The sequence below is a fragment of the Amphiura filiformis genome, chromosome 9, assembly GCF_039555335.1.
Source record: "Amphiura filiformis chromosome 9, Afil_fr2py, whole genome shotgun sequence".
In the NCBI taxonomy this organism is placed as follows: domain Eukaryota; kingdom Metazoa; phylum Echinodermata; class Ophiuroidea; order Amphilepidida; family Amphiuridae; genus Amphiura; species Amphiura filiformis.
The window spans coordinates 60,880,643-60,897,770 of record NC_092636.1 but is presented as its reverse complement, the minus strand read 5'-3'; the positions used below and the strand labels follow the sequence as shown (position 1 = coordinate 60,897,770).

The window sequence follows — 17,128 nt, the reverse complement described above, 5'->3', positions numbered from 1 at the left end:
AAGTTAGATGGTCAGATTTTTCATATTGTGGTTTGTACCTCACATTGAGTCCTGTACCAAAATAATCTTGATTCACAAGTTTTGAGGTAAATTGCATGAGCAGTTTTGATTGTAAAAGCAAAAAAAACATGTTTCACAATGGCCCATACCAATAGAACAGTATGGGTGGTGAACTTTTCCATTCACATCATCTAAATATAACACATTTCAGGCCTAAAATTTCACTGGTACTATGAGAAAGTACAAGGTTTCTTCTGGTGCCAAAATCTCTTTTATAGGATAAAAGAGGGGAATGAGGCTGTCAATCTGGCCATGTCACACACTAACACATCAGAAGTACCTGTAACCTTAAAACTTGATTAGCACTTAAATTGTAGTTATTAAACTTCATTTCATTTCTCCCTTTGCAGATACACGGGTACTCCTTCCCCCATGTCGCCAACGCCGTCCCCTGCAGGCAGCGTGGGATCAGTGGGCAGCCTGGGCTCACAAGGTAGCAACAATTGCAGCGATCTGTCCTCCAGTCAGAATCTCTCCCAGAACAAACTGACCAATGGCGTGGCTGGACCCATGTCATCACCGGCTGCCATCACACTACCACAGAGAATCATGGATATGATGTCCAGGTTTCTTGTCTTTTCAAATTACAGTCTCTATGGATTAGACTTTTGGGAACAAAGCGAGTTAATGGCTCAAGAACACCCTGGTAAGTGATTGCAGAGACTTATGAATGGTAGTCACTACTACCAACCATATATAATAATCCCGCTTGTACTTTTCTGCATTCTGCTAGCGGAACGGCACGCTGCAGAGCGGCAAGCTGCTGAGCAGCAGTGGCATAACTATGAAGCCAATGTTACTGCTCAGCACCGCCAAAAACTTTCCTGTTCTCATAGGTCAGAGTGGTGCCGCTCCCAAGCTGACTTGAATTCAACTCCCAGCTTGCCACTGGTCACCGTTAGTGTTCTGGTGCGACTGCGTAGTGGAGCAAAATCATCGTCAAACGACTGTAAAGTATGAAACCAGCATTAATCATAGCCCTAAACCTACCCTCATCTTCTCTTGAGAAGGTGGTTGTCATCCAAAAGTCTAGACTGCTTTGCAGTCCCTTTTGATAAACAATTCTCCCCAGCTATGCCCTTCCATAAAATGCAGCACATCTTAGTGACCGCTCTCCTCACGGGGCATCACTGTTTTTGGATGGGATGTATGGTGGAATATGCTATAATAGGCAAGAATGGATATTTTGATGGTGAAAGTTCTATAATCTGGGACTGGTGGCATACGTGGCCAGCAAGTAATCATTTATCTCACCATTCTGACAAAATAGTGTTGCTAGTTTTTAATCCCAACCTGTCCAATTTGTACAAAAATCAGTTACGTTGTTATTTAGACTTGCAATTTCTTTCTACTTTTTCTCTTTGACAGAGTTCTTCCAGGAATTGGACCAACAATGCGGCCCTCTAACACTTCACAGCAGTACTCTAGAACTGGTACGCTACGCTCGTAATGGCCTTCATAGATTAAAGAAATCATGACTGACTTGACAAACGCTACCATAATAACGTGCCGGAAATGTGTAAAATTCAAATATACTTGTCTTCTAAAAAATGTAGAAAATTTAAAATACTACCGAAGCCATACAAGTCTGCCCTGCGCTCAATAGATTGATATCATCAACATTTAGGACCGAGGAAAAGAGCCGCTAGTCCGTACAGCTCATGTCGTCTCGTCTTGATTGTTTTGTGTGTTCATCCAATGATTGTATCTTAACAGTATTCAGTGTCTTAGATTGACCAAGCCAACCAACAGCATCGCAGAGAGAATGCCATCTCATCGTCATATAGTCTGTCCTATTCTATCTGATTATTTTACAGATGCTTATTTTTATCAGTTTTTTAACAATGTTTTAGGTTTCATGTAAGCATATTTGTTGCTCATGTCAAGTTTGATGTTACTGCCAGAGAAAATTCCAATCATTTAATGTGCCATAATATCTTTTTAACCAAATGCACATGACTGTGTCCTTCTATTGGTCAAATCTTGGATTAAGTATTGTGTCTTATGTCGTCATTGCCAGGTAAACTGCATTACAATGCTTTATCCTGAACCACGATCAAAGTGATCGCAACACAAAGTCTATGACATAGTGATTTGGCGCCATTATTAGACCAGTCATAACAAGTCTATATTAATATGCCATATTTGGACATTTTGATTAAACACCTCATTTTAAAAGTATTTATATTTGGGAAAAAGATATTTTTTCACAAGGTAAACAAGAAGTGAAAGTGATGCAAATACAAACCTCCATCAACTATTATTAAACTTAAGTAACAATTTTATTTATAGAACAAAACAATGAAAGTAATTATTTGTGATTATTGTGATAACAAAACAAGCAACTGATGAAAGTATTTTAGAGGTCTTCCATAGCAAGTGTAACAATATTTAAGATGAAATTGCTTTTGTGTGTAACAGTGTGATTTGGCTCTGCAAAATATCATTTTTTGAGTGAGAAGATGGAGGAAAATGTATTTGTTCACTTCAGGTATCAGGAAGGGATTTGAATGGAATTTTAATGTGCAGTAAAAATCATACATTTGTTCTTGCAAACATGAGTTGATTTTGCACAATTGTACTGTTCTGTATCCTCTCTTGACTGCAATTACCTCTTATCCGACCATTAACTCCATGAGAACTACCTGCCGATTGGCCAAAATGAATATTGTGTCCAATTTTGAACCAATCAAGGAGGGTTTTTATAAGATCATCTGCAAATACAAGTTTGACCACAAATACTTTAAAGCCTAGTCATAATTGGCAATTGAAATGAGCATTTCAAGTTATCAACCAATCAGAAATGCTGTTAGATGACCAGTAGTGTCCAGGGGCCATCTGGATAAGCGAAATGTGTGTACAATTCTGTATTAAATAGCACTTTTGACAACAAAAGAATACTAATTCAGGATAATAGCAAATGGTATTTCAGTACTGTATGCAATATATGTCTTGAGATTTAGGTGTCCAAGCATTCAAACATGTTTTCCTGTGATATCACACAACCAGATGACAGAGATTTGGTCTGGATAAGGGAGATTGAGTTATTGATGAGGCCTATCAATCTGAATATTACTCAAAGTGCATATCTTCTGATTCCAGCATTATTGTTGTTGTCATGCCTTACAATTTATTGGTATGTAAAGGGACGTATGTATCACCCTATGTGTAACCAATTATTGATACCAGGTGACGTGTGTAACACCCTGTATGTTGCTTTTTGTTTGAAAAGGGAAGCTGGCTTATCAGAAGATAATTGCACAAGTGCATAATAGTTTTAGGAAAGACATGAAAAAAATTATCCTTAAGAATGGCAATTTTTTTGCGCCAAATTGGTAACATACAATCTGAGAGTGAAAGCTGATTGGCTCATTTCATAAGACATTCTCATGTCTTAATCTGGAAATCGGTGTCCAGTTTGTTTGACTTGTTTCATGGGTATTGTATCTAATACATATATTCATAACATGGGTATTGTATCTAATACATATTCATAAGATGGTAATTGTATTTAATACATATTCATAAGAAACATGCAGGTGTCCTCCATACATAGTTGATTATTGTATGTTATTATATTTATAATGAAAGCGGTGCATTATGGGGTATCATGTCAAAGATACTTGATGTTGATCTGTACCATAATACTGTCTGAAATATTTGCATTTTTCCAGGTCAAAGTTCAATATTCCATATATAGTATGCAAGAAATATCATGGTTATTTTAAGGTGCCCTAGATTATGCAAATGAGTGGGGAATGCTGGCCTGTAAATATACAGGTTCTGTAGAAAAACCTCAAAGGTAGCACTGGTGCTTTGAAGTTATCTAAATAACTCCAATATGTTAAAATGGTGCATAAACCTATTGAACTTTGCCCAAGAAATATGTTTGTTGGTATGTACAGTATTGTGAAGACATGATATTCCACTAGAGAAAGGGTTCCCAACCACTGGGTCACAATCCATGGCTACTCCATTTGAAATACACATTGTGAAAGATTCTTTGAATTCCAGAACATCAGTGAGAACCATTCCAGATCCAACAATTTGTATCTAAAATGGTGGAAAAGGTTGGGTCACAAGCTCAAACATGGGTTAGCAAGAAGAACTTGCAAAAATTGGCACAATTTTGGCACAGGGTTACGATTAGTAATATTTTCAAAAAACTTGGGCTATTCCAGTTGACATACACACACTCTCTATGGAAGACATGACCATCATCGTTCACACAGGGAGTGTGAATTTCATTATGGGTATGGTTACCTGAATAGGTGAATCCATTTGAAATCTACACCCCCCTGTATGGGAGATTATGGTAATGTCTTCCATATAGGAGGTGGAATAGCCCAATGGGGATTTGTTGCAGAAATGGTTGGGAACTTTGCGATGACGTAGAGGCTAGATATTTCAGGTGAATTGATCATCCAACACTACTTCCACTTTACAATGTGTGTGTTTGTGTGTGTATCAGAAACGACAGGTGAAACAGATGCAGAATTAATATGGCATTATCATATGACATGATCTGAATCATCAAATCCACTCAGTCCAATGTGTTTGTATAGACTTGAGTGGATACAGACCGTGTCACTATGTGACCTGTTACAGCAAAATTTGGAAGTAAAGATTTCATGTTAATTTGGCAAACGATAAGATAAGTTTTAAAAGAGATGAAGAAAACACAAGTGAATTTACTTATTATTTTCTTTATAGTTTGCAAGCGTTTAATTACCAGAATCTTATCTGGTTAGCTTCTGGTAGATTTTGCTTTAACAGGTTACAAATGGCATCAAGTCATGTCGCATGGAATACACCTTTGATTAATATTGTTTGTGGGTTTGATCAACATGTAGTCAATGGCTGTCCATTCATTCACTCATCAGGATTAAACCTGTAATTATTTGGAGTATCATGTAATCTGTATTAGTTATATTCACTACAAAATGGTTGCTGATGGCGCCATGCCACAGTCAAGTATGTTGTTATAGTGGCGCTACTTAATATGATGACACTAGGTGGAATAACACCAGCTCTATTAAAGAAAACAAATTAGGCTGATTATCTTGCAAATACAACCCAAAAAAGACTTGCAGTATAGCTGGAATATTCACATAGTATTATATTATTTTCATTTCAGTGTGAAACTGTGAATTTAAAAGCTTGTGAATTTGTTGACACATACATGGGCTGGTTGGATTACAAAAAGTCAACTACATGGGCTGCCTGGTGCACAAAAGAGTTAACTGCCAAGGTTAAACATATGCAGCTAACAGTTTTGTGCTCGAGGCAGCCAATGCAGTTAACTTTTACGTGCTCCAAGCATTCCATATGTAGGAATAAATAAAATGCCACCAAAACCGTTCAGAATTCCAAAACTGGCAAAAAAAGAATGATACCACTAGAATATTGTGCTATGCATTTCACAAGTTGGGTTGATTATTATGAAAGTACTTCCATGCATGTGTAATAGGCTAAGAGTACAATGTTCCAGGTGCTGGCCCAAGAAATTAGAAACAAAAATTATTTATTTATTATGTAAAAGAAATATGTCGCTGCTTTGTTGCATTGACGTTTTTAAAGAACAAAGATGTGACTGATTTTAGCAACTTGAAAACGATTTAATACCTTATGTACGTAGATCTGATGAAGGTGTAATGAGAGAAAGAGAGAGGGCGCTTGTTCTGCTGTTGATTGGTTGAAAAAGTAGCCCTTCTAAAAAGTTGAAAAACAATACGATCATGATGTTTTACCTAACAGATCAAAAATTGACAACAAAATATTATTATAGAGAGAGTAAAATGACAAATTCGTAAGTGCTTTGAACTGACAACTCACAAGTGACTTCCTTAATATATAAAATTGTGATTGTTCTTATAGCTGAAAGTGTGTTATTTATTCTGCTCCATTCAGTCTGGAAAAGGATTTATTCTTGGCCATATGTGTACAAAAACACTAAACTTCCATATCTCCATGTTCGTATATGGGATATTAATTGTTACAATTTCATAGAAATTACAATGCTATTGAGGTCCCTTGCCATAAATTTTTAATGATATAGTGACTTTGAGTCACATTTTTGAATGGATCTGTGCCTTGTGTTAAAAGAGAAAAACAATTGAATGATAATAAAAAGAAAAACATTGCCTTCATATTTATAAGTTTGCACAAAGTTGTATCAAAATACCAGATGTTTTTCCACCAAAATGAAAAATTGGTCTCCCCTCCTTTAACTTATTACTAAAATGTATCAATTGGATTAAGTGTCTCATAAGTGTCCAATAAAAATTCAAACCCTATATTTATTGAAAAGAAAACCTTTCAACCACTGGTGAACATCTTGTATTGTTTGAACTGAACCGAGGTCCCAATTTTGGACTTGATTCTGGAGGGTAGTTTATGTGTAATGTTGCATCCATGTTGGATTAAGAATTGTACTATTTTACAAATTGCTGGGTTAGGTGTTATCCTGCATTATTGAGCTAATGGAGAAAAGTAAAACAAAGCAAAAATTATATTTCTGAAATTTGTAATATATTTAAGTGAGAGAGCAAGTGAGAGTTATAAAAATTTTGAAGACTGTAATTTTTGAGTGTACAGAGTGTACAGAGTGTACATACTGCTTTTCCACAGGTGTGCATACGGATGTATTCTATTCATACCCTTGATTCAAGTCATTGTAATTAATCAAGTTTGATCAGAATGGCTGCGTATGCAGAGAGAATTATTTGATGTTGTTGGCATTGTCAGTTCATTATCAGTTGACCATAATATGGTGCAATGTATGGGAAGGGTAGGGACCAATGAGGTTGAACCGAAGAGTACTGACTTGCCATTTTTGTGTGTCGCTCATGTAGGGCAAAATAGTGTACCTCCAGAAACTTGGATTTACAGTGTGTGCTTGGTTGCATTTTACATGTGACGTGTTGTACCAAAAACTCATGCTACAATTATGTGGTGTGATCAAGCAAAATCAGTCTCAAGTCGGTCATATTCAATTTTCCGTTTCTTATAGATTGTGAGCAGCATTTGCAAAGCTACATTTTGCAGAAAACCCCATTGAATTTGGATAATCAGTTCAAAAGATATGAGCAGTTAAAGAGTTTTCCAAAACAATAGGAAACAAAAGGAACTAAATACTTTGTTTGATCAATATTTCCGACTTTGACTGATTTTGCTTGATCACATCACATATGCAAACCATTGTAAGGCTAAAGCTTAAAGACGCCAATAATCATTCCACTTCAGACTTACGCAGATAAATGAGCGAGGTACACTATTTGTCCTCCATGCGCGACAAACCTAAATGGTGGATATATTATAGCGTAGTAGCATAACACACATTTGAGTCTGTACTCTCTGGGTCTAATCTGTTCAGTTCAAGCTCATTATAAGATGGCAAATATAGGGCTTAGGTTGGTCAGATATGATGAACTGAGCTTTTAGTTCAAGCCAAAATTGTTATTGGGGCAAGAATTTGTGTTTGTTTATCAGCATTTTCATAATTTGTAACATTGGATGTGTCAATGATGTATTCCATGTTGTTCACTATGATGTAAACAAAGAAATACATCATATTCAATAGGATATACATGTATGTATTCATCATACTACTGTTTGTAATTCATGAAAACATGGTAAGTTTTTATCATAATGAAGTGACAATGCATCCATTGTTTTCAAACTGAATAATTACCTGTACATAATCTATTGTTGATGACATACTGCACATATTTCATATATGTATTGAACTGGCGAATGTATTTTCATCTTTACCCACAATTCACTATTATATCCCACAATGCTTCAGTTGTAATCCCTTCCATGCTGAAAATCACAAATGCTAGTATTTACCCATAGTGCATTATGGGTACATTGCATTGTGGGTACATCACAAGATTTTATTCCACAAAAAAATGAATGTTCGCTCTGAAAGAACAACCTCACCATAAGCCAAATGTCTCATTATGCATAAGATGTTTTATTTTAAAGTGAACTTGGGTTTGGGTGTTACACTACTGGTGCTGACATAACATGGACAAACTTCCATTATACTGATCAACTGTAAAGAATATTCAAATCCAGATTTAAAGAAAACAATAAATAGACCAGGTTGGTCATAAATCTCCATTTATGCAAGAAATCTTTTTAATGCAAACAATGAAATCTGAATGCAAATTGTATTTATAGATAAGAATCTCAAGAAACAAATGGTTTTAATTATGCATTATTATTGTACAAGGATTGGCAGATGTAACTATTACTGCTGAGAACATAACTGTGTCGGACACAGGTCTACCTGTTTTACAGTTGAGTGGAAACACCCCATACCAGTATTTCTAATTGAGGTAGCATGCCTGAATACCATATTGCATGGTGCTAAGCATACAGCATACTAGTAAAGTGCTATCAGTAGAAACAGCCTGGATACCGGTAAAGCATACTAGTAAAGTGTTATCAGTAGAAACAGCCTGATACCGGTTAAAGATATGTTGGTAATAGTACTGCAAAAGTGGTGTTCTGCCGTGTTGTAAGTAGAAACTTGCTATATGATAAGGCACCACATCCAATTTGGTCCTATAGAATTATCAGTGCCCGATTAGGTACCGGTAACTCTTGTACATCACTCCCTGGAGATAAAATAATTTGTATCAAGCATAATAATTAACAGTTGCATAGTGTTGTTTTTCATTTAAATAAAAAACAAATGCACTGTACAAATGTTCAGGGTACGATAAAAAGACTCGTCGGTACTTCTTCGGGCACCGATAGCGCTATAGGACCAAAAAAGATATTGTGCCTAAATAATACACAAGGTGTTTGTGATGAGTTGATGTGTGTCATATAATACTGTGATGATGGTTGCTCACCTAAAAGCATCTCACATAACAATGATTTCAACAGGTTTTACTTGGCCTTGTATCCCATGGTGAAAATATAACAGTTCTCCCAATTTTTGCTGCCAAAGCTTGGCTTCCATGTGAATTACTTTTGATAGGTTTTATCTTGTTCGATTATAGTGTGCTTCCCAATTTATTTTTATTCCATTTAATATTTACTTTCATATTCATTTTGATTCCAGATCACATTTTTGAAGTAAATCACTACTTCAATGATAATGTTATATAGTATTTTTAATTTCGGCAAGTCATTGTCGCCAGCCCTTTGAGCCAATACTCGTAATGTGAAACTGCACCCAATGAAATATGCACCGACTGGCTAAGACTATAAATATACAGTATTGTGAATTTGCTTCCCTGACATCAGACAACCCATATGCACATATGCAAGGAGTACAACTAAACTAACTTTGCTCAAAGTGCCCGATTTTGCCCCTTACAAGGACATGTAATTAGTAAAATACTGTCCGACATGTATGTAGTACATTGGCAAATCAACCCATTGTGGTTAATATGCAGCCACTTAAAAATTATGAATTTAACTTTGCAGAAGGGTTTAGAACTTACGAATGCTAAATTCATACCTACCACAATAGGCCCAGGATGCCATGCAAAAGCTAAAATAGCAACTTGCCATGTGTGTGTGGATGAAAGATTGATATTTAAAGTCACAGAAATGCATGTTGCATTGCAATCAAAGCATGATGCATTTGAAATTTGTCATTCTTCATGTGGACAGAGTATACAAAAGGGAAGACTAGGTAGCAACCATTTCATTGGTATTGTTTTATCAAGGACTGAAATACAGGGTGATCAAATTGGACTGATGTATGCAAATTGGAAAGATATATTGTTATTTATTTTTTATTACGGAGGAATAAGAGTAAAACATACATGGTATCATTCTGACTGATTGGACAAGAACATTCCATAGAATGTAGTCACAAATTTACAAGGTAGAGTAAGGGATTGTTCTCAGAAATGCATTTCAAGTCCCTTAAACCAGTACAAGTCATGGGACCTATTGTATGATTATGTTGTATCCAACTTCAATGTGTACTCTACAAGTTTGGGTGCAGTGTTATTTTGAAAGAATAAGAAGATTGAGGAAACAAATTCTTGTGACAATATCCTTAAGTTGTATCTTAGAGGGTGTTTATAGCTGTGTATCACCATCTGTGTACTGCATGGCTGCGTTTTAGTTGTGTGGAACTACAGTGCATACCTGTGACCAAGGCCAATAGCCAGATACAAATACATCTACGGAGGTGTTGCAGGTGGTCAATGGAACTAAGCAAATCTCTAGCTGGTCATGGTAGTAGCCTTATGGTTTGACACACAGTACAGGGAGGGTGATACAGTCTGTTTTATATCTTAGGATATTGTTATGAGAATTTGGGCCCTGGTCAGTAGATGCACACCAAATGTGCACCCACTTAAAGTTGTCTCACACAGTGAAATTTTGATTTCAAATTATGATGTAATACAATTTAAATTGAGTTGTTGGATCTGGAAACTTTTCCGAGGCCTTGCAGGTCACAGTTAACTCAGGTCCTAGAATCTGAAGGAGTGTTTTCTCTCTTCCAGTGCTGTCTTCTTTACACTGCCATCCACTTAAAGATATTCATTCAAATGTTATAACTGGAAGATAATGCAGCTAGAAATATAACCGCCAACTCAATCTAAGTATGGATATACTAAAATCATGTACTTAACTCGCATACATGTGTGGAGCCTACGTTAATCTCAGTATGCTTAATCGACTGACAAATTGCAGGTATTTATTGAAAAGCAGCTGCGAGTCCAGGCAATCCCATGAATATTCAGAGAAGTATACATATGTGTTCATGGTGACATGGAGCCATTTGACGCTAATCAATAAATTGGTTTGCAGGGTCATTTCATGTTTTTCTGTTTTGTTTTTTAATATGGTGTACTAATAAACAGCGAAATAATACAGCAGTGTTATCCTGGCTGACAACCTGGCCATTAGCAGAATACCTCTTAAACCAAGCTGTATTATACACAATTGAAAAACGACTTGTTTGTGGATTTTTTTGTGCTTTTAAAGTGACAGGTACCTTACAGTACTGGAAAACACAATAAGCCACCTGTCCTATGTTTCAATCAGTAATTGTTTTACTTCTACTTTGAACAATATATCAAACTACAGGTTTAATTGTCTTCAGTTTGAGGGTGTTATGGCTAAGTGTGTGCTTACTATCCAATCTTAAAATGTGTAAATATATCAAATCAGGGAAAAAACACTTTTATAAGTGAAATCTTGGAATTGAAATATTGACTGACACTTGTGGTGTGTTGATGTTTTCCAGTCTGTTAGAAAATGGGATTCAGGTGCCTGTCACAGCAGCTGTGTATGTTATTTGCCATGAGATCCATTTAATTCTGGTGTTTTTATGGCAGAAATAGTGTGTTATATTACATTAATAAACTGTTGTTGATTAAGACATCGATACTGGTATGACAAAGCACTCTTTATCACAGCACAATCCCTCCCTAAAGGATAAAGTTCACACAGTTCTGCATGGCTATTTATACTTGTGGACTCTTCATCTAATCCTGCAAACTGAGCCTATGGGGTTGAGACAATTACATGTTTATGTATAGATTCTTGCCACTCCTTTTTTTTGTACAGTTACCAAAATGGTTTGTATAAAGTTGGACATTCCGTCACACTATTCTTGTTAATATAATGTGTAATAGACAATGGTGAGAATGACAAACAAAGAAACAAACGAAGAATAATAAATTATTGTACTCCTGCTTCTTTCTAGTGTAGAAGCCAGCTTTACAGCTTTGTGAAAATAAAAAAAGATATTTTTCTATCAAATTATTGTATGGTATTAGTGTTCATAATAATATCTTGGAAGCGGTTTTCAACTCATCTGACGGAGTTAACACATTGTAGTAATATTGTTTTAAATAGCCAGCCCAGCTTGTTTATTAGATAAGAAGTAGGAGTATGTGGTTTCTATGGACAAGCAACATCAAATATTTGTAAAAGCTGAAAAGCAAAAAATAGAACAATTTACTTTTGTACTCAAACGATGGCTGTCTCTGTGTACCCATGTATTTCTTTTTTATACAAAAAAACGAGAAAATATCTATCACTAAGTGGATGCTTGAAAATCAGTATTTTTTATTTCCATACATCGTTTTATTGCTTTGACTTGTTCATACCCATAGATGACACTTACTTACATCATGTCTGAAGGCAAAGTTCACTAGTTTATATATGTGCTAATGTAAACTACAGAACCTTGTATTATGGTAACTAATATACAAGGGTCATTCAAAATATTCAGCTTCAGAACTAGTGTTGAGGTGGAACTTTTTTGAATGACCCTCGTAATATCCAAACCACAGTGTCAAAGGTCATGCTTGAACATTGTCATGGATGTGATGCAATGTGTTTGTATGAAGTGAGCTCTGAAATTAATCAAATATCACAGCTCATTCAGATGCACAATTCTGTAAGGTTCTTATTTTCAATGTGCTGTATTTGCTGCCTGTGAGCAGTTATACTTTTTATTGATGCTATATTATAAAATAAATGTTTGATATTAAAGTTGATCTGTAACATGATTTTAAAGAGTAGGTCTGAGCAACAGAACAAGATGACCAATGATATGGGCAGTTTGTACATAACAAGCAAGTACATTGTTTGAACAAAAGTCACTTGTTCGTTGCTAAGGCTTGAATAAAACCATGCTAACAATTCAGTTTTATACTTTCAAGAACCATCAAGATTTTTTTGATTGAATTTAACTGAAATATATATACGAATCAATCATCTATGGTAATTCAAACAGAGTTGCTGTTTTTTAATTGGTGAAATTCTTTTCACTTAATTCATTTATCATGTTGGAATTTTGTTTTATTATAATAATGGCCTTTTCAAATAATGAGTTTCAATGAAATCAATAACTTTGAAACTGAGTTTCATAAGTTAAACTATTTTGTTTTTCCTGTTCATGAACAGTTTATATTTTTGCTATCCGTGATAGATGAGTGGGTTTATTTTCTGGTCTTATATTATCCCGTGTTTTGCTGGTTTTGGGCATTACTATGTTGATAACAAAATTACAATTCAGTAGTTTTTTCATAAAAAGTGTCTTTGTCATTAAATCATGGCTCAAAAAAACATTACCAATGCGTTCTCTCCTGAAAATTGTGTTATTCCAGTTGCAATCCATACACCCTGCATGGAAGACATGACATCTTCCACACAGTGTGTGTTGATTTTAAATGGAGTTGCCGATTCAAGTAACCCCATTTGAAATTCAAACTCCCTGTGTGGAAAATGCAAGTCATGTCTTCCATAGGGGGCGTATGTGTTTCAACTAGAATATCCAATTCTATGTCAATGTGCCATATGCCGTCTTAACAGGAGGGACAAAACTTGAAAGAATGTTGCAAATAAAAACCCAAGCTCTCATAGCATACGGCACAGTTCAATAAACAATATTTCTATAAGCAAGCCATGTGTGTTCTGGTGATGAATTCTCATACCCAAACAACAAGAGGTCAATTGCTTCACTACACAATGCAATGCAGCTTATTGAACTGTGCCGAGTGAAATAGAAACAAATTGACACCTTTTTAATGAGTAGACCAACCTTGTTTGTTACTTACCATTTTTTGCTGCTGCCTTACTGTTGAACCAATAAAGAAAAAGAAAGAAAGAATATATACTTTTTTCCACATATAACTGAACCAAGTTATATGTTGTGAACTATTATCTATATTATATTATTACATAAGGCATTGTTTTTGTCCTTGTTTTCATAGTGTGTTTTCGTGTGTACAGTTATATTATTATTGTATTATTATTATTAATATTAATATTATTGTGTGCCCTTCCAAAAGGACAAGCAAGAAGGGATGTTTTATGAGAACAAGATTAATACATACAACGTTAAATGTCCTTGATGAATAAATATTCAAATGTGTGCAAGTTAAACAAATGTCTCTGAATTGTCATTATTTCATTGTGAACCTAAGATCTTCCATGGGATGGAGAAATTATATACATGTAGACTATTTTTATATAATGATGAATAATTAGTACAATTTAACGACTGGAATAGAATTTTTTTGCAATGTTATATAAAACAAATATTGCCTGCTTATGGTTGTGCAATTGACATTGTGCTGTATTTTTTACCATTGTACGAATACCGTAAAATTCCGTCTACAAGCATATATATGCCTCTAAACGAGGTTTTTTTGACACAAGAGACAAGAGGCAGACACTCTCAACAAAAACGTTATTTGGAGTTTGAACAACTATATTACTGATAAAGGCGGCTGTACAAACATGTATATTTGTAAGACCAATCTATTGCATTGTTTTTGAGAAGGGTATTGGCCTTTCATATCTTTCGTTAAAAAAAACCCCTCGTTTAGAGGCATATATGCTTCTAGACGGAATTCTACGGTATTTGCATAAATAACATTACTTGAGGTGATAATAACAACATCCAGTGGCAAGAGAAACGATATATTTGTACCGAGTAGGTGCTTTATAGCTGGTCAAAAGAATGGGATAGGATATTGTGTTGCTCTCAGTAATACATTCCCAAATATCAGTGAAAATGGTCTGGAATTGTTTAGCCGCAGTGTGCGGCCCTCACAGATTTATTGAGTATATAGCGCAACCTCTCTCTGTGAATTTTATTTAAATGGGATAGCCCAATTCCCACCAATTGTGAGCTGATCAAACTATATACTAAAATCAGCAGAAGATAGCTAGTTTCTTCTGTGATGCAATATAGCTACTTGCGTACTAAAATCGGCTTTATCGGGGGGTCTACGTCCCTTATCTGGAGTTACGGCGCATTATCTGGGGTTTAGATGCCTTATCTGGGTTTAGACTGCGATATGTTAAGGTTAAGACATCTTAGCCACAGGTAAGGAATGTAAACACAGGATATGGCCGTCTAAACCACAGATAAGGCGCCTTATCCCTAGATACGGGATGTAAACTCAAGTTAAGGCAGTTTAAACCCCATGTAGGGGACATGAACCCCAAATAAGGCGGAAATGACACACTTATGCTTCTTCTCTCATTCAAAAATCACATTTACGCTCTACCAAATGGGGGCCATCTTGGATTTCTGGGAAAACATTATGTTATAACGTCAGTTTAATGTACCCGAAAAAGTGTCTTTGTACACGATTTTGGGTACTCTGGTTCAAAACTTATTTTTTCAAGATGGCGCCGGCGGCCACCATCTTGGATTTCTGGGTAAAAATGAGGTCATAATGTCAAAGTATGTCAAATTTGAAATCCTTGTGGTCGACTTATCCAAAAAAAGTGTCTTTGTACACGATTTTAGGTCCTCTGGTTCAAAACTCAATTTTTCAAGATGGTGCCGGCCACCATCTTGGATTTCTGGGTGAAAATGATGCCGTAATGTCAAACTAATGTCAGAATCGGAATCCTTGTACTCGACATCCGAAAAAGTGTCTTTGTGCATGATTATAGGTGCTCTGGTTCAAAACTCAAACTTAATGTATAGGTACAAGCAGAATTGTCTATAGAATAGTTCTGAAAATTTTCAGATTAATGCAATATACCATTCTTGAGATATCTTGTTTCAAAATTTAAAATTTTGGAAATTTGACATTTTAAGATAGTCGTTTTAAGATTTGATATGCAAATTTAACGTCAATTTTGCATTTTATATGCAAATTAAACGTCATTTGTGCATATTTTCTTGACAATAAACATCACAAATAATTACAAGATTTAATTTCATCACTTAAATTGTGTTTCTAGACACTAATTTAGCAATAATTTATTTTTAACCAAAAATATGCTAAATATCGCCACTTGAAAAACAATGTTATACATAAGAAATGCAATTGTTATGTATTATGTTGTTTTCAACTGGTGATATTGATACTTTGCAAAAACTTCGCGAAATGACTTCGCTTCAATCAAGTGTAACTTTTGAATGCCATGTCACATTTGCATGAAATAAAAAGCAAATTAAAGCTGGCAATATCGGCTAACTGTTGATAAAGAACTTCCATTTTAACCAAATCAGCAGATTTTTCGTAGGTCTATCGGGTAGATTCTACCAGTTTTCTTGTATAGACGTTCCGCTATGTTTTTTCCATCAATATAAAAAAAATCCACATTATACCGCAAAGTTTATTTCAGAAAATAATTTCAATACCATAAAAACGAAACAGTAATCTTTGGTGGGGTCGACGTGTAATGTATTTTTATGCCTCCACCGCGAGGCATACTGTTTTTGCAATGTCCGAGCTTCCGAGCTTCCGTGCTTCCGTCCGGATGCTGTATCTCGGGCGTGGATGGGCGGATTGACTTCAGATTTTCAGGAATTTTTTGGAAGGTCATGTTGGGGTCATCCAGGGTCATGCAGGGGTCATCTAAGGTCAAATTGATAAAATTGGTCGTATGGGCATGAAACTTGGTAGGTACAGTCAACATTTAGAGCCAAATTTTTGGAAGGTCATTTCGGGGTCATCCTTCAAATTACTAAAAATAGTCATATGGGCATGAAACTTGGTAGGTACATTCACATTTTTGGATGGTCATTTCGGGGTCACCCAGGGGTCATCTAAGGTCAAATTAATAAAATTGGTCGTATGGGTATGAAACTTGGTGGGTACAGTCAACATTTAGAGCCAAATTTTTGGCATGTCATTTTGGGGTCATCCAGGGTCACCCAAGGGTCATCTGAGGTCAAATGACTAAAAATGGATTTGTACACATTTAAATCGCCCCATGGTGGAGGCATCCCATTCGACGCTTTGCGTCGAAAACCGCGACGTTTCTAGTTTACATAGAATTTTCACCATACTCTCAGCCTTCATTTTCACTCAATTCAAAAGACATTTTGGCGTATATAAAATTAAAATTAAATTCCGTGGCTCCTAAACCACATAAACTGTAGCACGCATGGGTATCTCGGATCGTTATAAACACCACAAAAAAGTAACTAACCCCCCTTAAAAATGGCCATTATTCAAAAAGGGACTATTGTATTACAAATCTGTAAAATGCGTTGGAAGCAGAATTTATTTCTGCGCAATTTGACACCTCATTTGATACGATAGCCCAGAAAACAATAAAACACCGGTCAATTTAATGTAGTGAGGTCCAGATTTGAAAG

General features: G+C 35.6%; 1 protein-coding gene across 3 annotated transcripts in view; it reads left to right on the top strand.

Moving 5' to 3' along the window:
* LOC140161266 (uncharacterized) overlaps nt 1-3,617 on the top strand; it is a 260,421-nt gene extending 256,804 nt beyond the window's left edge. For all 3 annotated transcript variants that reach the window (XM_072184733.1, XM_072184731.1, XM_072184732.1), the window contains exons 18-19: nt 411-706; nt 1,429-3,617. In XM_072184733.1, the coding sequence (XP_072040834.1) occupies nt 411-706; nt 1,429-1,538 (406 nt within the window). In that variant the 3' untranslated portion in view covers nt 1,539-3,617. The remainder of the gene's footprint in view (nt 1-410; nt 707-1,428) is intronic.
* Nucleotides 3,618-17,128: the final 13,511 nt, after the last annotated feature.